Source organism: Aythya ferina (assembly GCF_964211825.1).
Source record: "Aythya ferina genome assembly, chromosome: 9".
Taxonomy (NCBI): domain Eukaryota; kingdom Metazoa; phylum Chordata; class Aves; order Anseriformes; family Anatidae; genus Aythya; species Aythya ferina.
This window is the reverse complement of record NC_140305.1, coordinates 9,977,338-10,000,783: the sequence shown is the minus strand read 5'-3', so window position 1 is coordinate 10,000,783 and position 23,446 is coordinate 9,977,338. Positions and strand designations below refer to the sequence as shown.

At 49.8% G+C, this 23,446-nt stretch overlaps 1 protein-coding gene across 2 annotated transcripts; it reads right to left on the bottom strand.

The window, feature by feature from the left end:
• Nucleotides 1-22,917, bottom strand: ITM2C (integral membrane protein 2C). 2 transcript variants are annotated; one of them, XM_084529466.1, is made up of 6 exons: nucleotides 22,768-22,917; nucleotides 9,748-9,885; nucleotides 7,674-7,877; nucleotides 6,871-6,981; nucleotides 3,253-3,403; nucleotides 1-2,191 (listed from the first exon to the last, which is right to left on the bottom strand). In XM_084529466.1, exons 1-6 carry the CDS (start codon nucleotides 22,879-22,881, stop codon nucleotides 2,100-2,102), a joined length of 810 nt encoding a protein of 269 aa, XP_084385592.1. In that variant the 5' UTR covers nucleotides 22,882-22,917; the 3' UTR covers nucleotides 1-2,099. The 2 variants fall into 2 exon arrangements, with proteins under 2 accessions (XP_084385592.1, XP_084385593.1); XM_084529467.1 differs by having other exon boundaries at nucleotides 7,674-7,862.
• Nucleotides 22,918-23,446: the final 529 nt, after the last annotated feature.

Genomic DNA, 23,446 nt, shown 5'->3' with positions numbered 1-23,446 from the left:
TCAGAGGTAAAAGATTTTATTATCCCATGGATGTTTCCTAAAAGGTAAGAGTCCTACCAGACAAAATATACAAAGCATTTTGTGTTTTCTTTCTAGACAACTGCATTCTCACCCTATGAAACAGTGAACGTGTCAGTTCATCGTAAAGAACCAGGGCTTGTCCTTACAGCTGCGGGATTGCACAGAGTTAGCATATTCAATGACCAGTTAATTCATGCAGAATCAGAAGGAATGGGGAAAAGGTCTGTGTGCTCACCTGAGTGCAGGCTTAGGTGCCCAGAAACAAAGAGAAACACAGGGCTTAAATTTACCAGTTTGTGGTACTTCCACCAAGCAAACCAATTCTCTGACTTGCTCTTCATGCACTTCGCAAGGAAAGGCTAGGGCTGATAGCAAGTTATATTTGGAAAAACACAGCTGTACTATAAAAAAGCAAATACCTTCTGGCAGTAGGAAACTTTCCTTACCAACCTGCATGAAGTACATGCAGTTCTTCGTTTTACATCCAGCTTAAAGCAGGAGACCAACATCTCCTCCTATACCTGTTAAAATTTAATATTTATGGTTGACTCTACATTTATACGAAAAAATAAACTCTCAGCCTCTAAGGACATACTAATTCCTCTTGTTTTAGATGACTACTTTGAGATACTGTTTTGTTTTCATGTAACTAGCTCACAGTATTACTATTAGAAGTTTTACTCTAAAATATATTCACTTTTTGGTCCTGCTGAATTAATGATTGTACTTGCATTTACTTTATCCTTCCCCTTTCTAAAACAACAAGCTCATTTCAACAGATGAACAAGTCCAGATTTGCTGGAAACCAATTAACAAGAATGTGCCAAGCTGAACTTCATGCTGTTCTTTCAAGCCAAAAAACTGCCTGCATTTTAAGAACCTAATTAGTTTTAACTATATTTATGGATCAGAGGGAAGAATATTGAATTACTCCGCAATTCTTCTCTCCAATGATCAATAGAAATGCAATTTTGTTCACACAATTTCCCTGCAGCATATCGGTGCACTGAATCTTTCCTTGTATCAATATCTGTACTACAACGATGCCCTCGGATGATGTGATATACAGTAGGGCTACAGGAATTATTATCAAAACTGCCTTCATCGGAGGAGTTATACAAGAAAACTCTCTCTCAGCACAAACAAAAAAATCTGCTTCTGTACTCGCCAGTAACTACCAACTCTGCTGCTGACACCACTTTGCACACAGGCATGGCAGCCTCTTCTGCAAAGAGACAGTAAGGCTACGCAGCCTTGCATGTGGCTACGCAGCCTCCCTGCTCTGTGGCCCCTAAGCAGCACTATGATCTCCATGTTGCTGCCACCCCACACCAGCCCCGCATACCCACCCTCCAGGGGCTCACCCCAGGGCACCCCACGCTGCTCCAAGGGGTGTGCCAAGCCATGCCAGGCTCAGGAGCAGACTGCCATGTGGCAAGGAGTACTAACAGGGGCAGCACGGGCAGGCTGCTTTCTCTGTTTGATAACCTGGCCTTCAGGAGGACAGCAAGCTGGGAGTACCAAAGCACAGTTTGGGCAGAAATCTCCCTCTGCTGAGTTTTCTGAGTCACTGTTTGTAGCCTCACATCTGTTCTCTCCCTAAGGGCATCTGATTCCATATTTCTGGTAGTTACGTCAGCATCAAACTGGTAGCCCTCCTCCTGTCACACACCTTCTGTCCTGGTGCCAAGGCAGGTTCAGAACACTGCCAGCAGGAAATTGCTCAGCCAGGAAAAGAGCACCTGTTTCCAGCATCCTATTTCTTTGCCATCCCTTCTACCCCAAGCTTGCTCCCAAAAGAGATTTCCGTCCTGTGGCACGGAAGAGGCTGCATTCACTCCCAGGCTGTGACCACTGTGTAAATTTAAGCCCAGTGAAATGTCTCAGGTAGGCAGGAGGGAGAAAAAGATAATCAGCTGTGAGGCCACGATGGACCCAAGAGGTTAGAGCTTCACAAGCAAGGGAAGGAGTAAAAATAAAAATTAAAAAAAAGTAAGACACATTACCATGTCTAAAAAGAGGGCTGAGAGCATGTGTGTGCAAGCAAAGCCAAGGAAGGTTACAACAGGACAGCAGCCTCATGATTTTTTGCAGATAACAGTTTCAACCACAAAAGTGTTTTCAAAGTGACGAATACGATGACAGTTCCCAGCCTCACGTCGACTGATACCTACAAGGGAATAAAAGAGAGAGAGATGGGGAGAAAACTCAACAAATGTTAGTTTACAAGAGCTGCAGTAAGTGGGGGAAGGAAAGCAGATGGGATGCAACCACTGAACACTGAAATGCAGGAACAACACAGCCTGTATGAAAAGCAGCACAATCTCCTCTTTGGAAGAATAACCACATTATCTAGGCCTTAGCCCTGCAATAAGAGCTGCCATGAGCTGGAGAAGCCACAGGGAAACAGCTGATTTTAGCTGACAGCATCTCAGTGTTATCTCACAGACCAGAAAGCCTCACAAAACCAGCAGAAGTCACAGGCTGGTACAGAGCACAGCCCTGATCGCAGTCAAGGAAGACTTAAAATCATCCTCCTCTGGCTGTTTGAATCATCGGGCGCACTGATCCTGCCATGGCTTCAGCCTCTCTGGAGAACAAGGAATGTTCCCCGTGTCCTTAAGCTGTTTCAGGTGAGGCTTTAAATGTGCCAGTATCTGAGAACAAGTAACTACAGATACTGAAACTATGGAGTTTTTTGCAAGACATTAGCGTTTGTATGGAAGATACATACATAAGATTTCATGAAGTCATTTTAAGGTAGTCTATTGTTCCCTCCTCACAACTTTTTCCATATTATTGAAAGCTTAATTAATTAAAGGCAATTTGCAGACCTAATCTGCTCTGAATAGCTGCCACTGAAGCAGGTATCTACATTAGGGAAATTTTCCAGACCGTTCCCCAAAGTACTGCTATTAGTTCAGCCCCAGGAGTCCACATGTAAATGAAGTGCTAGCTCCTGCAAGCGTCTTTATTAATGTTTCGATTAGGGTGAGAGAAACAGCAATAGAAACACTTGCAGCAGCCAGCACCCATTTGCAGCAGCACCATCACAGGCTGGGGTTCAGCTGAACTAAACGGGGAACACCTCAAAACAATCTGTGTGCTTACACCCGCAGGGAAACCTCCCCTCTTGCCACAAGGAGGCCAGCACGGCTGTTAGAGCAGAAATAATGACTGGGATGAAGGGGGAAGGCGAGTTAGGGTGGCTGAAAGCTGCTGGGCTCTTACGTCTCCTGGCGCTCCGCCGCTTCAGCCGGTAGGTCTCCTTGCCGCTGCAGAGGCGGTAGATGAAGGAGCCGAGCTGCTCCATGTCATGGACGTGCTCCGTTGCGATCATCTCCTCCTGGATGATGTATGTCTGAGGCAGGTACGTCCCTTTCTGAAATGACAGTTTCCACGCACAAAAAAAAAAAAGCATGATCAGCGATCTGTTAACAAAGCCCTGGTTCACAGGGAGTGCCAACGATGGCCGCACCTGGGGGAACTCGCTGCCTGAAGGCTCCAGCTGCACTGAGCAAGGCTGGGTAACGTGCTCGCCTGTCCTTGCATTCAACTCTCCCTTGCTACTAGCACAGGGCACGCGAAACAGATTAGCTTCAAAAGCTGAATACTCAGACAGGGGGTAAAGCCAGTGTAGGACTGACCCTGTTAGAAACTAAACCCAGTTTTACAGGAGGGCGTGCAAAGCTGTAACTCTAAGAGCATGGCAAACCCATCTGGAGGGGGCTCCAGGCTCAGGTGAAACACCAGAAGCTCCACTGAAAATGTGGATTTTACTTCTGCTTCAAAAGACAAAATCCCCCAGCCCAGCCCTGCTGAGATTCCAACAGATTCCCAACTTTGCTGCAATTCCCCCTCCTGTGTGACCCATTCAGCACAGCCCCAGTGACCTCCTGCCCTGACAGCCTGCAGTAATGGGGACGGAGACTAGCAATGACCACAGACACACACCCCATCTCCCTGCTGCTGAGGTTGAGGTGGCTTTGAAGACCAGGGTGGTAAGTGCAGTGCTTGGTAGGTGAAATGTAGGAGAGAGCCACCAGGAGCTACAAAAAAATGGGAGAGAGGAAATGGAGGAGCTGGGATGGAGCTCCCAGGGATGGAGGCCACCTCTTTTGCTGCAGGAAAGAGATCTGGCTCGGCAGCAAAGACTCTGCAAGCTGTGCCTGACCTCGTGAAGGCAGCAGAGTGGAGGGGCCCAGGTGCTCAGGGCATCTCACCACTGCCTGGGTACCACAAGGGCAATAGGGAGCTGTGCTACAAGTCCAGCTTGGGGTGGGGGCCACTTCTGAGCAAGCCACATGCTAACCAGGCCATGAAGCATAGACTCATTTATGGTCCCACTTGCTTAAGACGAGTCAAAGGAATAAAAGAATCAGCAGATCCACAAAAAGGGACCAATATCAATACAAGCAGGGAAAAAAACAAGCAACAGCAGCACCATTTCAAACTTCATCTCTTCAATTTCCACAACAGGGCTGGTTATCTCCACAGAGACACACCTGGAAACACACTGCCCTAAGTTAGCGCTGTGCTGTTGGGCTGGCACAGCCTTCTGGATCAATAAAGCTCTCCTCCAGCGCTGAGGCACTAGGCTATTAGTGGAAGTCTGTATTACACCAACACAACAGTTCCACAAGAAATTCAATTATTGATTCTCAGCGGGAGAGTGCGGGAGAGGGCACATGATACGTGCAGTTACTGACACAAGCTGTCATGTTAACGCGTGAGATTGGGGCTCAGGATTTGTCACATCCTTGACAAGGCAAGAGGTCTTAGAAACAGACACACACGTGTGCAACCCGCTACGTTCATTGTTTTAGGTTTAAATAGCTGGGGGAGCTGAAATGGTCAGGAACTGTTGCTCCTTCATCACAGGACTGTGCAAAAAGTATGTTACCTTCAATTCTCTGCTAACAGTTTCAAGAAAAGTAGAGCTCTGAGCATCTCCATAGGGAAATTAGTCTTGGGCTCTACAGAAGATGTGGATCATCCATCATTTAACTGGGTCATCTCCAGCTTCCTGCTGCCGCACAGCGGGAGCATCCCTCCCTCCTCTTCTCTCGGATACTCACACAGCCTTGTTCACTGAGCCATTACACATATCCACACGTAAGCCTGCAAGAAGCAGCACGACTGCCATTTGCAGGCCAAAAGCTGAGAGAGGAGAGGCCCAGTAAGGCGTAGAGGTGACTGCAGGGCTGAAACCTGAGCAGGGTCTGGCACAGCTTTGGCTGCACGCAGCTGGGAGCCCAGGGCAGGCACAAGGCACGTGCAGCACAGGGCACCTCGTCAGGCAATGAAAAGGAGAAACATGCCCTCTCTGCCTGACACAGGCTGCTGCCACGGCTCACAGGATAATTCAGCTGGGAAGGGAGCGCAGGAAGAGTCTGGTCCAACCTCCTGCTCAAAGCAGGGGCAGATACGGGATCGGGCCAAGTTTCTCGAGGCTATATCCAGTCTTGGTTTTGTTTTTTACCCCTTGATGGAGGTAGCACAACCTCTGCGTGCAGCCTGTTCCCCTGCTTCACTGTCCTCACAATGAGAAGCTTCTTGTGAGCTCAAGAGCAAGCTAAGCGCTTGAAAACAGTGATTCTAAAGTGCACAGACAGATTGGACATGTGTCTGTCCCAATAATCAGTTATTTAAACCCACATCTGCTTTTACACTCTTTTTAAAGAATTAAGGTCATAATGGTCACGAGACCACTTTAACCATATTTTTATCCCCCTTTTTAATTCAATTTCTGATAAAGACAAAGCATCATTTTCACTTCCTGTAATTTTATAGCCGTTATTTTAGAACATGACCAGCATTTCCAACCTCCTAGTTTTTTGCTAAGGGTCTGCTCTTTTCCATTTCCTCTCTTTTCCATTTCCCTTTGCCCAAGGGACTGGTCACCTGCCACAGTGGCTGGTTTGGAGAGACGGTAAATAACCGTGTGTTGTGCCCCAGTGGTGTTCCCAGCACACTTAACGGGTGGTCAGAGTGCATGAAATTGTGAGGACTGCTGAGAAACAAGCTGGGGGTTTGACATGTACGGGAGATCAGGCATCTCTCAAGCCCAGCCTTTCACCTCTCAGCTTAACCCTGCAAAGTTCATCACACTGCATGCAGCAGCACTGACTGAAGGGAATTAGAGAAAGACTTGCACTGTTTTTCTTCTACACAGGCTGTCTTGGAAGGGAGTTTGAGAGCTAAACTCAGTGCTTTGCTTTATCTTCTTCAGCCTTAAAAATCCTGTTGTTTCTTTTTTTTTTTTTTTTTTCCTGCTGTTAAGATTAAATAGCGCTCTATTTTAAGGCTGTTTTCAGTCACTGCAACACACCAGAACGGGCTTCTGAACTGAACAAAACTGCTGGTACTAGACCCAATTAATGCCTGCTGTGCGCAAAGCTGCATCACACCAAGTGCTGTGCTTCAGCCCTCAGCATGGCGAGGGAAGCAGCAGAGATTCCACCCCCAAAGGGGTAACAGCAGAAGGCCTGGTGCTCCCCGCAGGGTACCGAGAGCTCTGCAAATGGCAAAACACAGCAGCAAGAGTGAGAAGAGGGTAATTTTCTCCCCACTTTGACTCCTATCAGTAAGCACCAGGGGAAAGGAATCTGCTGCTTCTCTGGGCTACCCTGGTCAGGTTCATCCATCATGCCAGTGTTACCGTGCTGTCTGCAGAATTAACATTTCAGCTGCAGCCCCTGAAGCTTTCCCTCTACATGAGGACTCAGCTCTGTCAGAGCCAAGGCTTACTTCCACAGACACTGCTTTTTGTTTCCCAAGAGATTCTAACCAGCACCCAGGAGCAAACTCAAGGAAAGCACACAAAGTAAAGCAGTACTGCAGCTGTACCTTCACGTTAACCAGCAGCTCCCACAGGTTGCGTGGAGGCATCACGATAGTGGTGTTCAGCTCGATGACGTAGCATTTATCCAGCGTTATGTCATGATAAGCTGTCAGACCCTGTGTTCCAAGCAGAGAGATTAAGGAATTGAGCCCTTCTCAATAAAATATGGCTGTGAAAGTAGCTGAAAAGAGGCTGAAGTGAGGAGCAGGGCAAAAAAGCAAAACAGGAGCACTCCAGGCTGAAGCACCCTCAACCCGCCCTGGAGAAGCCCTTGGTTCTGCTCATTGTCGGAAGCACTCCTGGTGAACATTAGTTTCCATTTCTTTTCTGCATTTTCCCTCCCCTCTCCATGCACTTCACCACCTCTCCTCACGTGGCTGCAGGCACCCGACTCTCCCCTGAAGGCTGTGCCAGCAGCTGTCCTGCATTTCCAGCAGAAATACCCTCCAACCCCATGCCCAACACCCAGCCACACTGGCACATCCCACCAGCTCACAGGAAAGGCCCTCCTGCTGCCTCCTGACTTCAGTGAGCACCAACCTCACACTGACATTACACAGCCAAAAGAAAAATTCAGGGAAGACAGGAAATTCTTTTAAGCAACAAACCTGCCCGAGGACCTCCCTAGCAAGGCCTAACATGCAAGACGAGCAGGTTGGAAAAGCTCAGGCAGGGCCCTGAGAAGGAGGAGAGCTCAAAAACAAGATCATCGTACAGATATGCGACAACAGCAATAGTGCTAGGCCATGAGAACCGTGCTGAAGCCCCCCAGCTCAGCTCCATGCTACGCTCAGAAAGAGCGCCTTACTCTCTGGAAATCATGGATGATATCTGCAGGGTCACTCCCCCCAAACTGTGGCACCGGGACATTGATCTGCTCGTAGTTCTCCTCGATGTAAATCTTGACGTCTTCATGCAGCTCCAGCTGCCCCTTGAATGGGGAGTACAGCGAGTCTTCGTAAAGGACGCCGCAGTGAAACACGCTCTCGCGGGGAAGCTGTGGGGATGACATCTGGTTGGAGACAGAACACACGTACACCCCACACCCCATTAACGACGAGAGCCAACACAGAAAAAAAAAGTCCCCAAACTGGGTAAAAATACTTATCAAACAAGCACATAAGAATATTTCAAAATCTGTTGGCAAAATTCTCAATGAAGGGAGCGCAAAACACCCTTGTGAAATGACCATGTCTCCCTTTCTGCTAGCCAAGTCCAAAGGGAAGAAAGGATCCCTTGTGGGATTTCATATGGAGCAATTCAGAAAGGTAAAATGTCTGTCAGTAGGCTCTTAAATTTCATGACTAGCCTGTTCAGATCCTTTTGTAGATAGAGCTTCTGGCAACTGCATTTTTCTGTATAAGGCATGTAAGCTTAAAGCAAGCCAAGCATCACTTCTAAAGGCACTTGTAGCTCGTCTGTGGCAAATGCACCAAGACAGCATCAGGAGCTGCTGCCCTCTGGGACTCCAGAAGCACAAACTACAGGTAAGAGAGCTTCCCCAGGGTGAGCAATTAAGTCTGAGCACTAGCATCACGGAGACAAATTGCAGCCATCGGGGACCTGGAGCATAAAGGCTCCATCACCTTGGTCCCCGGACCATCTCTGACTATGTTGAAGGACCTCTGCCATGTAATGGCACAAAAGCTTTCATTTGGTATCACAGGCAGGCAGTGGGGTAACAACAGGCAGCCCCAAATTGAGCAGCTGACATTTCCCAGTGCCACTCAGCACGCATTGAGGGTAGGTTATCGACTGGTTGATGGACCAAACACTGTCCCTCACCCAGTGATAAACCAGCCCTCAACACCAGTGGCTGCCACCCAGTCATAAACAAATGCCTGCACCCAAATCCCTGCGTATGGGCCCATCATATTCCTACTGGTGTGTAGGAGGGGTGAGCAGCCCTACCGTTGCCACAGGGATTCCAGACCAGATATAAATGAGCACAGGTAATAAAGAATTGATGTATCTGAAAACAAGGACTGCAAATTAATTTGACAGCACAAACATGTATGGAGGAAGGAAGTGTATAAAAAGCCTGTATTGCTGAGTGGATAAGTGCTGGCTGCAGAGCTGAATGCAGCCGGCAGTCCTGGGAGAGCTCACTCACTAATAGCTGCTCCACAGCAGAATGAGGTCTTCAGTGCAAATCAATGCTCTGGGCTTTCTTAGCTAAACACTCAGCAAGCCACAGTGCTCAGCAGTTTCCTGCTTAAAAAGCAGCTCTACCGTGTCCCAGGCCCCACGCTCTGACCCTTGTTACTCAAATCCACAATGCTGCAAGCCCGGTGCCTCTACCAGGCCAGGCTATGCAGAGCCTGAATGAAGGAAAAGGTGCTGAATTTAACAGAGGCTGTAGGCCCACCTGCCACACCGTCTCCTGCTCACTTTTCTATTCATTGCTTGCTTTATTAATAGCAGCACCTATTTTTGTTATGCCTACAGTTTCTCTGTGCTAGAGCCTAAGAAAAAACAACAACAAAACATTGCAAAAAGCTGTTTTGTCTTGCCTGTCCCCCCTGCTCTCTCCAGGGCCTGCTCAACCCTCACAGCCAGTCATGCTTGAAAGCTGGCTGACCGCAGACCACAGTAATGTTGGGTTCACAAAGCAGAACTTGCAGGATATTTTTATACGAGTTAAAAAACAAAACACAAAGGAGGAGAAAAGGAGGATTTCTAGAAGGCCCTTCCTGACGGTCAGGATGGAGGTGAGTCTGAACCCACTGCTTCAGACATGCCCATCTGCGGGGCCCAGAAACACTGGCTCCTGAATCACCACCACACAAAGGCAGAAACAGCAGCAGCAAAGCAAAGGTTGAAGCAGCTTGTCTGCTTGCTCTGGGTCAAGGAGCCAGCAGCCCTTCCTCGCTCACCCATACCTGGGTGATGAAGAAGTATCTGTAGACATACATCGAAGCGAAGACCAAGCCGAGGAGCAGTACGAGGAGACCCATGGTCAGGTAGCACACCCCGCTGAGCGATGACCTCCGGCTCTGCACCGCAGGAGCCTGCTCCTCCTGCAAGGCAAAAATGAGAGCATCGGTCAGCTGCTGCAAGAGAGAGCAGAAAATCAGCAATATTTCATGTAGAGGCCACGCGTGAGCTTCTGAAGTGCAACTGAAGAACAAGGGCAGTGTCCTGTAACTTGACTTCACACCTAGCAGCACTCCAGCAAGAGTAAAACACTTTTTATGCACTTTCCTCTCTTGCCACCCTATATATATATATATACACACATGTATATACACATATATAAGGATACGTGTGAACATACAAACACACATGTATGACCTGGTTCCTACAAACGGCTCAGAACAAAATCCAGCTTTGTTTCAGCAGTGATAAGGATCAATCAGAAAAAGGCTATCAGGAAGAAGGAACAGGGATGCAGAAGTTACAATTGGATGGCTGCTGGATAAAAGTACATTGCTTTTGTATTTTTACTGTTTTTTTGTTGTTGTTGTTGCTGATATACTGATACCGTTGCAGCATTCTTCAGGGGCAATTTTCGATGTGGAAACAACTGGTGAGAGAAGTACCTGCTGGTACCTCCCTGGTGGGGTGAGCCTACCCAAACAGCTGCGCTGATCGCCTCATTGTCAGGCAGACTCTGTCACACCTTCCAGGAACACACAAGCTGGTCCGAGGATCAAAAGAAAAGATACCTGCTTTTTTCAGAGTGCTGTCTGACTGCAGGCAGGAGTCAGCTCACCCTGTTACACCCTTCAAACAGGAGGGCAGTGCGATGGCAGGGCTACCTCCTGGGAAGCATGCATCCCAGCCCACAAGGCTCTTGTTTTTCCTGCCAAAATAACTCTCTGAAAACTTAAGCAGGAGGATGTAAGGGCTTTCAGAAGCATACGAAAGAAATCCGTTCACAGATGCCCCAGTTTCCACCCAGAAAATTGGAAAGCTACCCTCAGATGAGCAAGCAGACAGAGGAGCGACGCCAGGGAGGGCTCCTGCAGCTCATCTCCCTCTCCACAGTCTGTGATCTGAGGCGTTTGATTAGAAAAACACTCTCACCATGGCTAGCTGGAGATTGATGCAAGCTGGAGGAACAGATTTGAAAGAAAACAACAGCCACTCATGTCTGAGATGCATCACTAATATACCCATGACAACAGCAGAGGAGGAGGTAGCTTCTCCAGGGTAGCATGGCCAAGGCTCACAGGGTGGTGGTGCAGGAGCTGAAGCCCCAAGGCCTCTGACCAAAGAGCTCTAGGAAAGCTGCAGCTCTAGCACACCTCCAGAAGAAATTAATCTCTATTTATTTCCTCTTCATCCCAGCTTTGGAAAGACCTGTAGCAACTCTGCCAGCTCCCTACACTGAAGGATCAGTGTTTAACTAGATTGTGGCCACTCCTCCAGCAAACAACAGGATGAGCGAACTAAAAAATAAAGCATCTGAAGTTCATCTCCTCTTATTCCCTCCCCCTCCTCCTACAGATGAGGGGTGGCAACTGTGACAAGCCATGAAGAAAAGAAAAATCAAATCACAATTCTGTTTAAAGGCTCTCTGCCATGAACTGCTCGGATGGGAAAGTCATGCTGTATGTCAAGTATTTCACAACAACAGATTTCCCCAGATACTTGCCATCAGAGAAGGCGTGCGGACACGGGGGGTGAAAAGGAACAAAAAGCTCTCCTGCTACTAACCACTGAAGCACAGCAGAGAAAACGCTTAATGCTCAGTAAGAGAAGCACATCCAAAAGGCGCCGGGTTCCCGTGATGGATAACGCGCTGGTTGCTGCCTCGAGGAGCTGCAAGTGCTCACTCCCCAGTGAGCCTGGGGAGAGGGTTGAGAGGAGCCCTCTAAAAAGAAAAAAATTGTCTGAAGAATGGCAGGGAGGGAAAAATAAGCCCTTGCTGGTTTGCCATTTGCTAAGCAGGTCTGTGCTCTTTGCACAGCCAGGAACACAGTGAGACATCTCAGCCCTTGCTGCAGTAGGAGATGGGTTTGGCTCCTTGCAAAGCCTTCGTGGCTTAGGGAGAATCACCTGAGCTTCGTATCTGGGAGAAGCTGGGAGAAGCTACTCAGGGCTTTGCCTTGGGAGAAGCTAGGAAATACCAAGGTGAAAAAAAAAAACCCTCAAAGTATAAGAGAGAAAAAAAACAACTCAACAGTTACTTTTCTGATGGAGCATCAGCGAAGGCAATGAGGTTCAAAACGGTGTCATGCAGTCCGAGGGGAACAATTAACCACAGCCCTGCAATACAATGTGCAGAAATCACCAGCACAAACCTTCACTGAAATGTACTTCTCCTTCCAGACCTAAAGGCCACCGGCCTTTGTCACTATGCATGAGCCATAACTAAAAAGCAACCAACCACACATCAGCCGGCAGCTGAGCTTCGGGCTGGAGGCATTTCGGTGCCGACAGATGGTGGAAGGAGCTCTGCCCAACCTGCTCTAGCAGCATTTCGTTTGAGATAAGGAAGCTTCACCAGGCTGGAAGAATCCAGGAGGCTTCTTCCCTAGGCCGCTCCCTCCCCGTGGTGCAGCACACGTCCTTTCCCACAGGACAGCCTCTCCCTGCTGCAGAAACGGGAATATTTCAAAAACAGAAAATTCATCGCAGTTGGTTTCCATCCATTCTTGCCGTAGGAATGCCTGGCTCCCCGGCATGGGAGCGGTTTTCCCTTATGCTGCCCTTGTTATAAAGGGAACCAGCCTGTCCCAGCAGCAAGCTGCAGGGAAGGCACCCTGCCGGGAAGGCCCGGGCCACCAGCGGGCCAACAGAAGGGCACGCCACGCTCATGCAGCACTGGGGTTTTGCAGATCTAGCAGACCCCCTTCAATTTTGGCAGTGGGAACGTGAAACAAGACTCAGCAGCACAGTTCTCCTGGAGAGCAAAGAATGCCTTTGAGACACGTGTTTTCACTGAGGGCAAAAATCACAATATTAACACACAAAAGCACTGTCTAACAGAGCTCACCAGATGTTTAACATTTTGTCAGAATTCGTTAGCCAGATGCTCCTCTTGCAACAAGCCACCCCGCTGATCTTCTGCCTCAAGCACATACGGTTTCTTTTGGTCAAGAGAATCGGAAAGGCTGGGGTCAAAACCATCTCTGGGCAGAGGCAGGGACAGGTATTTCAGGGCAACAAGAGAGGGCCGTGGCCCGTGGCCTGTGTGTGGGAGTTGGCAGAGCTCCTTCCCCGTGTGGCCCGAGGGAAAGGCACAGCTCGCTCTTCCTCCATATGGGGAAAGCATCCATCTCTCAAGGAGAGCGCCTGTGTGCCTTGGTTTTCTGCCAGGCATTGTCCTGCTAATACTTCATCCCACCGGGCGAGAGACAGAGACAGCTCCAGCATGCGAGCTTGAATACCCAGATGTGCTGAGTCGGCTTCAGTGTGCAGGCGTGATTGCTTTGCAGATGCTCAGACCAGCACTCGGCAGCAGGCAGGACACTGGAATATAAAAAGGAATTCCTTTTCTTGGATAAAACAGGGTATTCGATACGCTTCAGCGCCCTGCCAGCTTGCAGGGACAGAGCAGGAGCAGAGCACAGGCAGCAGATACCCAGACGGGAGGAGGTGAGGTTATGCTAGAGAGCGTTTGGTAGAGGAGGCTTGAAATTAGTCTGGGAACAAAAATATGTCCTAATTCAGTCTTTCAGGATTTTCTTCAGAATTTCAGGGCTTGCTGAGGACACGATGAAGAGAAACCATCGTGCCTGTGGGGCACTGCCGAGGGCTCTCACAGCTGAGCAAAACCCCTCTGGATCCCCAGCTCTGCAGGGATGGGGTCAAGAAGAGCCTGGGGTCAAGCTCCGAGCCAGGAGGTCAGCAGCAGCTCCAGCCCTCCATGGCCAGGGAAGGTGGCAGCCCGTGAGCATTTGCTCTGGGCTGGAAACTGCTCACTGCCTCTTGCTCCCAAGTGCCAGCAACTGGGCTTCAGCAGCACCTCGCCTGCTCTTCGCATCCCTCCCCAGCCCGCGCAGGGGACTGACATCCACACGGGAGACTTTCTTAAAGGAAGGCCTGTGCAGATGGGAGCAATGTGGCCTGGTATCTTCCATCTTCTTGAATAACTTTAAAAATATATATATACAAGTCCTTGAAGGTCCTGGGCCACTGGAAACACAATCCTAGCGCAAGCTGATAGCAAGAACTTGATGAGGTGTCATCTTTGATACGCCTTACAAATACAGTACAGGCTTATGAAAAATAGGTACTTGATTCAATCTCTCTTCCTCACCAGCATCTTGCTGAAGATGACAAAGTGCGGAAATTAAAGGTGTCATGTCATGCCTTGCTCCTTCCTGACTCGCACACCACCTCTGCAGGGATGGGCTCAGCTCATGCCCTTTTCCTGTTTCTTCAGCTTTTGAAGCAGCTCTGCCTGCCTCCCTTCGTCAGCCGCTGCCAGGAGATCAAAACAATATAGCAGCTTCTCCAGGAAAAGAGTTAAGGGCATGCAGCTTTTCAGAGCTTATCAGCTTTCTCTACTCCATTTCCCTCCAGAATGACATCTAATTACTTAGATAGAGAAACATCACAGCCATCACTTCTCTCAGTCTTTCCCCCTCTGGTTGCTCTAAGATTTGAGGCGTTCTTCCCCCATTTTTATGTAACTTGACATGAGTGTAAAATAAGCACATATATTTGTATCAATAACATAACATCCAAATAAGCCTAAAGCCAGATTTGCTTGTACACAGCTAGTTGATTAAAGGATGCATTTGTTGAGTTTTCCATGAACCATTTTCCCCTGCGTTTAGGAATCACACAGACTTCAAATCTTTCATGTTAGACATAGCAGGGCCTGATGAGCAGGAGACAAAGTTTGGCAAGTGTCTTAATACACACCCCCAACAGGCAAAGAAGCTTGGGGCGACTAAAAATAGTAGATGTGGTTTTGATGACTGACAAGTGAGGAGAGAAATATGATGCAGAGTAAATACTCAAAGGGATCCAGTTTTGAGAGGAGCTCTATCTGAAAGGCAGTAAAAAAATATCAGCCATCTCTAGGAGGCTGCTTGTTTTAAGGAAGTTGCCTGAGCTCTTGATGTGGAAGATGTGCTTACGTAATTACAGCCATTGACATGGGTAGTTGTGGCTTCCTCAAAGGAAGCATGCTCAAACCCTCAGAAATCCACATCAGAAAATCTAACTGATCTAGCTGGTTAGTACTTTTTGTCAACCAAAGGCCAAAATAGAAAAATGAAAAATAAGTTCAAGGTCTCTACCTACAGCATACAAAGTCCCATGTACGTGGTACTGCTTCACAGAATGTAAGGACCTGCAGTTAAAACACCTCCACTGACTTCAGACTGAGAAAATCAGAGCTGACTGCTGGTAAACTGCAGTGCTGCCACAGTGGGTATCAGCTGATAGGGACCGACCTGTCGCCAGACCTGGCTTTGAGCATCAAAACGTCTCAGGAAAGTGAACCCCACCAAAGCAGCCCGTTCTTCCTGCAAGCAAAGCAAAGTCACCCTGCAGGCAGCACCCCTCATGCAGCTGCTGGGCACTTTCTGCCGCTGTCTCACACGGTAAGCAGTAGAGTTTGGTGGGACAAGGAGATGTAGACCTGCCTCCCAGAGACAACTGCTCCCACGTGGAGACACTCAGACCCAGAGCAGCTAGTGCTGAGCAGCTCCCAGGAATGAGCAGAGCAAGCAGGAATGGTTGGCCAGGGCTTGGGACTGGAGTCAAGCCCTGACCAAGCCAGAGCCTGGAGAAAGGAAAGGGAGAGACAATGTACAAGGAAAGGAAGGTGGAAAACAAGAAGGGAGAGAGGGTCAAAGAGGTAAATCATCGCAGCAAAGGTAATTTGCATCCTGTATGCATGTAAGCATCTCTCATGTCCCAAAAAGGGCTTCTCTGCCAGATGACCTCCCCAAAATTTTTTTAAAAAATTATTAAAGAGACTCTTGTCTTCAAAAGCATTTATGCTTGGAGGGAGGAGAGGGAGTGAAGTGAGGAGAAATACCAGGTGACACTATGTGGAGATCAGTGCCCTGGAAGAGAACCACAGGGGTCAGTGTGCAGCACCAGAAGTGGCAGCTCTGAACAATCCTGGGACCTGGAACAGAACAGAACGGGACGCTCCTTACAGACTGACGGGCCCTCCCGAGACTTTAGATCAGAAAAGAAAATAGCGTGTGCATGCATACACACACACACACGTATATATATGGCACACAGTTTCCAAGGCAACTTCTGCATGCTGTATTTGAGCAGTGCTTGTGCAGGGCCATGCAGCAGCATTTCCACGGAGAACACAACTGATGCCTGAAAACCAGAGGGGGATAAAAAAAAAAAAAAAAAAAAAAAAAAGAAAGGCTGTAATTAAGAGACTATCACAGCTGAAGGCAAAAAGGTTGCAATAAATGAATCTAATCACATCTTTAAACGATACCACCGCACATGACTAGCAACAAAGCCACCTGCCTCAGGAGTCACTCTGCAGCACTGGAAATTAGAATATCAAAAACAACCACTGGCTAATTAAAAACCACACTGTTGTTGCTATACGACAAAGCCAATAGGATGTTAAAAATGCAGCCTAGCATGTGAGACCTCCTAAGCACCCAGCAATCATATTTTCCTTCTCCTCCGTCAGCAAGAGAGACATAAACCTTCTCTTTTCTCCCTTTTCCATCTGATTTTTGAAGTAAGGGGCTGTTTATTCTCCCCTCTTTGCGCAGGGTTGAGGAATTCATTTCTCTGTATTTTATTTTTTGGCAGAGGCACCACAACTTCCAGCTGGAGGTTTTCCAGCCTCCCTCTTCTATTTCCTGGGAGTAAAACCATTCAGGGCATTAGCAGAGCCAACAAAGCCTGTTGTAAAAACAAGGCTGTTCTTACAAGGCACTTAGCTAGAGACCCAAGTGTCACACTGAAGCGACAGGCAGACAGAGCAAAAATAAACAGTGGTGACAAAGAGGCAAAAAATGTCCCAACCTGTTTAACAGTCTGACTGCCGAAATATGGATTTGGGTAAACACAGCCTGATTTCCAGAGATCAACAGGAGCTGCAGCCGCTCATGGTGACACTGGGGAAAGCCAGCCCTGCGTCACTGAGCCGCGGCAGCATCCCCAGCAGCCCTGCCGCTGCAGCCTCTGGGGCACCTCAGCACACCTCACCTGGGAGCAGGGAGGAGCAAGCACAGCCAGGTGAAAGCCAGGAGTGAGGAGTTAAAGAGAAGGGGATTTTCCTCAGGAGCAGAAAACAGGCAAAGCTTTGGCACTGGGTCTAAAACCTAACCAGAGTAATTAAAGACAAAAGGCAGCTCAAGCAAGAGCGAAGCAGAGGGCTGCTTTAGGAGTACAGAAAGCTCGTAAATCCAGGGGTTGGCAGAGTTAAAGAGAGAGACTTGATTCAAAGGTGAAGACACATGCAGGTGGGCCGACACCTGACTCCTTCTAAGACCTCTGACCGACATCAAAAACACTTAAAAACATTGAGAAACTGAGACCAGGAGGTGCCAACAGCTTTCAGCTTGTTCTCAGCATAGCCGGGCCTTCCTCCTCCTCGCCGACGAAGGCAGCCTGCTGGCTGCCAGCTGGGACGTGCAGCTCTGGGGGACGCAGGCCACGAGCCTGGCCGCCACCATGTCGGCATGGCTCTGCCCCCTCCCGTCACCCGCACACCGCGGGGAAGCGCCTCTGCCTTGGGGCCCGCTGCACTCAGGGAACAGCTCTTGGGGATTATTACAAAGGGTTAGTCTCATGTGTATGCTCAGGCTGGTGCCAAGTGGGTATAAAATCCAAGTCTGCGGAGTAAGACACCTCCTAACGTGCCACACATGCCGCCAAAGCGAGGAGCCGCCACACGGCCGGACAGCGGGCCCACGCGCTCGTGTGGACAGGCTTCCATCCTGACAGCCACATACTCAGCACTTCCCACACTAACATTGTACAGCTGCTCCAACATAAAACAAGCAGGGGGAGACAACCATGAGCAAATTAGCCATTTTGGATGTCACCAAAGGCAAGCTAAACCCTGCTACCTGGTTGGGACAAATTAAGCCATGTCTGTCCCTGGTTATCTACCTCAGTCTCCAGCTGGAGGTGGCTGATTCTCAAGAAAGGGCAGCAGAAAGGAAGACGTGGCTGTGCCCAAGATGCTTATGAGCTGGACCAGCTGAACACAGTAACAAAGAACTGGATTTCAGGTTACAACACTTACCATACCCTGAAAATCAGTGTCACAACATGAAATGAAATTACAGCTCCCTTTCGGAGTGCTCACCTCTTCCCCCCAGAGCAGCATAGGAAAACCCTGACAGTCAGTCCTACACTTGAAAATTCACCACAAAGACATGGTGCGTAGTTTAACAATAGCAAGAGAGAGAGAAGACAAATTTGCCCTTCTCAGCTTTATTGTTTAATCTGACTTCAGTGGGTGGCCACAGCAGCAAGGAAGAAAACTCTGCAAAGTATATCTAAAGGGATGTGTTAAACAAACAACAACAACAAAAAAGCAAAAAAACAGCCCCTACCTCACTGTCCTCCCTCAAAAGGTAACACTGGTATTAAATATACATGTTTATGTTCTCACACATCAACTGGGAAGAAAACACCAACTCAGAAGTGAAAATGCATTTTCCACCTCCTGTAAACCCATTAATAAGCAAAGATTTGGTAGCACAAAAGCAGGAATCGCAAATACACATGCAAGAGCAACCCCTTCTTTAGAAGTTGTCTCTCCAGCTGTGCAGTTAGTGCTTGCTGCTGTACAGGAGAGCAGTGATACACAACAACTACCAGCAGACTACAGCAGTACAGTATTTTTACGTGCAGCTTATACAGAGAAGCTGCCACTTGCTTGCATTTGGCAAATGTTCATTTGTTCCTTTCAAATCTGCTTCTTTTCAAAGATGTTTCTTAGTTTTCTGTGTTTTTTTTCCAAAGACTTGACTGTGCCCAAAACAGGTAAGCACAACAGCTTCTTTCCACACCAAGAGCACCTACATGCAAAGCTGAGCTGGCTTCGGCTCTCTTCTAGCTTTGGGAGAATACACATCTCAAGATGGAGACTACATGTTTCTCCATCTGCAGCTCTACAGTCTACACGTCTTCGGTGAAAGAGAGCTCTGTGTTTCCAAATTCAGTCCCATTTATAACTTTTCTGCTAGAAGCAGTTATTCCCTCTCTTAATCTCCCCTTCCAGTTTTAGCCAGATCCTTTGTCATGCTCAGCTGGATTATCAAATATTAATGCCTGGAGTCTCACATTTCACTACAGCAGATCCTGTAGGGGTCCAGAGATGTATTTCCAATTCAGTCCCCACCACCCCCAAACCATGGCAAACAGAGATGAAGCGACAACAATGCTTTCAGCCCACGTGGATCCAGGAGGGCTTGGGAAAGGCCAGGAATATCCCAAGACACCAGGGTGCAAGCTGGGGCAGCCCCGCTGCAAGGAGGCTGAGAAACCCCACTAGATAGTTGGGCTGATGTACGGCCTACAGAGAGACCACACAGACAGACAGAAGGGTTGGAGGGTTCCTGCTGTGGGCAGCAAACCAGTCCCTGTGAGCAGCATTTTCTGCCTCCCAGACTAACAGGAAGGGCCCACCAAAAGGAAGAGTCTCAGGGAATGCAGATGAGATGAAAGGCATTAAATCAAAGCTATCTGTGACTGAAGCCAACAGTGAAACATCGATCACACCCACAGGGCATTGCTGCGTGCATCCCGGAAAGCCCCTCAAACCCTCGCGCTTTGACCTGCTGCCAAGGTGTTCCCATGGGCTCGACAGTATCTGCAGGCAGGGAGAGCTCTGCCCACCCTCCTGCCTTGGTCACCAAGCCCTCTGCTCCCACCAGGCAAAGCTAGCAGCCAGGGCCTGAGCAAAAATACTGTCCTTCCCTCCACATTCACCTTCCCAGCAAGCAGAAGATGAAGGACTGCATGCACTGTCTCAGCACAGCCTTTTCCAGACTCACAACAACAGGTTTGGCTTTCTGCTTCCTCTCCCCAAAGCTTTAAGCATGCCCTGATGCACACAGACATCTCCTCATCCTCAGCAAACTGCCCTGGTCCCCACGGGCCCCGAGCCTGTGGTGTTGTGCTTGCTGTGAGAGATGCTGCCCTCGGGTCGGCAGGGAGGCACGTTCAGCAGGGGTCTTGGCACAGAGCTGAGCAGCTGGTCTGTTATGTACGGAACGAGGGGGGTGAGAGAACTCTCCTCCCTCCAGCTCTTATCATTCACCCCTCACGAAGCAGAAGACTTTAATGAAATACAATGAATCACAAACACATGAAGCGTGTATCCCAGAGCGTTTAATGATACAGCAGATATATGTATTTCCACTCCAGACTCTAAATCTGGAGTTCAATTAAAACTCACTGAATACTATTTTGCATCCAAGAAAATATTTTCCAATAAATACAACAAATTATTTTACTGACTGCATAACCTCAGACTGCCTTCTGCTTGAGGCTGCTATGTCCTCCCAGCTTCTACTAATGGCAGCAGGACAGTTTCTGGTATAAGCCCTTAAAATGTTGCAGTTGCCTCAAAATCACATGGATTTTCTGGCTGAGTCCAGATTGCACGTTCTTTCCAATTCAAAGCGAGCTGCACAGCAGAGAAACACAAGGCTCATCACGTGCAAGCTTGCTGTCAGGGCTCCTCACCTACCACTTTTCAGGACACGTTAGTACCACAGACATCTTCCTGCCTGCCGCATCTTTGCATTTACGAAGCACCTGCCAAAATTCACAGGCTGTGGAAGCTGCCGCTGAATCATTTCCCAGCTCCCGCTCCTATCATTGGGATTGAAGTTGTGAGATCAAAGAGGAAAGGAATGCAGAGCATCTTGTTTGCATGTCACCAATGCCATTTTGCTGCGAGGCAGCTAGAGCGAGGCACACACAGACAGGAATTATTGGCAGCAGGAGAGAGCATGGCTAGAAAGCCTGACTCCTGAGAGATCAGCCTCGCAGGTCGGATGTTTCACAGAGCAACACCCTCTCGGTCCAGCTCTGCGCAAACTACACCCAAAGGACCACTACTGAAGAAACCAGAGGCATAAATACCCTGAAAAATAACATCAGGAGGGGGCCACCTTGTCAGTGGCTGTGCTCCCCGAACACCCTCCTGTTACACCAACTCACCGCAACCTGCTCCTGCTCTGCTGTCATGCTCTGATGCTGATTTCCTCACAAGCCCATTTGCTGGAATTAAGAAACTGTTGAAAAGCCTTTGTTTTAAATTCATATTTTTACGTTCCTTTGTAGCTCTTGTGGGCTTAAAAGAACAACACAGTGCTCCCCAGGAGTCAGAGAAACGCTCAAGGAAATGACAAGAACCCCAAATATATAATTTGCTACTTAAAACAATTCCATTCATCCAGCAGGACCTGAATCAGGGTAATTTTGATTGCTGGGATCTGGCAGCACTCACAATGGAAATAAGCTACTGCTACTTTTATTTTTTTTTTATTTTACTGGTTTTAAACTGCTGTTTGCACACTGCTTGTGAGAAGGAGCCAGATCCTGCCTGAGCTTGTGCAGGATCAGCAGAAAGACCAAGTTCCCAGCTGCAGGGAGCTGGTTTGTTGGCTGCGTGAGCTTGAGGTCCAGCGTGACATTCAACTTTCAGGCTGCCTTTTCAGAGCTTGACATCAAAGGTGGGAAGAAACCTACCACCTTCTTTTGTTCGTAACAAGAAAAGACCAAGTCTGGAAATCACTGAGAACACAGTTGGCCACGTTCCCCATTACAGGTCTCCAGAGAGCTTCTAGGAGCTACATTAATAGGTGCAACGGCGACAGACTGAGCACATTCAGACCCTGACAGCACAGGCAAGCGTGCTGGAGCACACCAGTGCGTGATGGGAGAGGTCGCTGTGATGGAGGTGACTCCCTGAACCCTGCCTACAGCTGAGCAGCCTGCTGGCAATCCTACAATTGGCTCTCTGGGGCAGGTAACTGCTGCTCCCCTGGCAAGGCACATGAGGAGGAATGCTCTGCGGTGCTGCAGCAACACAGCACAGCCACAGCCCCTCCTGGGGATTTTGGGTCAGTGAGATACTGGGGCTCTGTAAATGATCCAACCGCGTGCGTAGTGTGAAGCATTTAAGAGGAATCCAGAAGTGCTGTTCAAACCTCATCCTCTGATATCAAACCTCTGGAACAAGACGGACTTGGCCCAGCTCTCTGGTTGGAGTCTTCACCCTTACCCACAGCATTGCCTACCCTGGCAGGTCTGACCTCCCAGAGGAGCTTGGCAGCTGGGGGTTACCGGCAGGAGAGACCTTCCAGAAATGCTCAGCCCTGGCCGGGCAGGACAGCGGCCACACCATCCAGCAGCGACCGCTCCCTCCTGGAGAGGGGCACCAGCCGCACATGGCTGGGGCTGGAGGGGTCCCTGCCCTGGGCCTCGGCCGCTCTCGGCATCTGCTGGGGCTGCCCTGACGCCTCTGCCCCTTGTCCTCTCTGACACCCCCTGCCTGAAGCCAGCAAACCCAACTTCTGCTCATCAATTCCCACCCCGGAGCCTGCAAAGCATCCAAAGAGAGCTGCCTGCGCTCTCAGCCCTTGCATCTCATCCTGCTCCAGCACCAGCCGCCGCGTTCCCATCACCTCCTCTCCATGCCAACCCTCAGCCTCCCGAGCTGTTACGGCGTGAAACCCGGCTGTGACCGCCAGACCCCAACCACATTCCCCCAAGCAGAACCCCGGACCGGAGGGACGCGCCCCGATGCCCCTCATCCATGAAGCCTCTCAGCTTCACACCGTCCCCTCCCCACCCTCCGGGACCTCCCCAAGCACCCGCACGCCACGACCACCCTCAGCGCGCCCCTCGGAGCAAACCCCAAACTCGGGAGGGGCGTAGATCAGACCCTGACCTGCTGAGCGGGGGGGGTCCCCGAACAGCAAAGCGTTCCCGAGGCCACCCACCGTCCCCGGCTCCCCGCAGCCCCCCGCACTCACGGTGCCCGGCGGCAGCAGCACGGCGCCCGGCGCCCCATCGCCCCCCGCCGCCTTCTCCTTCTCCTGCTCGGGCTTGAGCGCCGCGGGCGGCTGCTGGACGCCGATCTTCACCATGGCCCCGCCGCCGCCGCCGCCGCCGCTGTCGGCACCGCCCCGGGGAGGCGCCGGCACCGCCCGCAGCCCCGCGCCCAGCCCGCCCCGGCTCCCCCCCCCCGGTCCTTTCCTTCCCTCCCTCGGCCCCCCCCTAGGCTGGGAGCTTCGGCCCAAAGCTTCGTGAGATGCTCGGTGCGGTGCAGACCGCCCCGGGGAGCCGGCCCCTGCCCCGCTGGAGTCCTGCTGGTTATGATCCCAGCGCTGGTGGCAGCCTCGGGCAGGGGATGCCACCACAGAGCAGAGGGGACACGACGCCACCAGCCAGGTGCACCCGCAGGAACCCCATGGAAGAGGCAGAAGTGCAAGGGCAGGGGGCACCTGCCCTCATTTCCTTCAAACTTGGCCGGTTTCTTCCCCCCGCTGCTGACCGCAGGTGCCCCTGAGGCTGGGCCAGCCCCGTGCAGAGGCTGCAGGAAAGGGACGCGAAGGGAAGGCGCAGGGAGAGGGGGGCACTTCGGGAAAGCTGGGGGAACACAGCTGCCCTGGCCTCAACCTGGTCTCGACCCCAGAAAGCAGAAAACAGACG

Excerpts from the sequence above, each read along its gene's own strand:
- ITM2C (XM_084529466.1), bottom strand. The coding sequence starts at position 22,881 with ATGGTGAAGATCGGCGTCCAGCAGCCGCCCGCGGCGCTCAAGCCCGAG. Across the intron at positions 7,878-9,747 it reads GATACTTCTTCATCACCCAG|ATGTCATCCCCACAGCTTCC; the intron begins GTATGGGTGAGC and ends GTCTCCAACCAG. Across the intron at positions 2,192-3,252 it reads GCGGCGGAGCGCCAGGAGAC|GTATCAGTCGACGTGAGGCT; the intron begins GTAAGAGCCCAG and ends ATTCCCTTGTAG.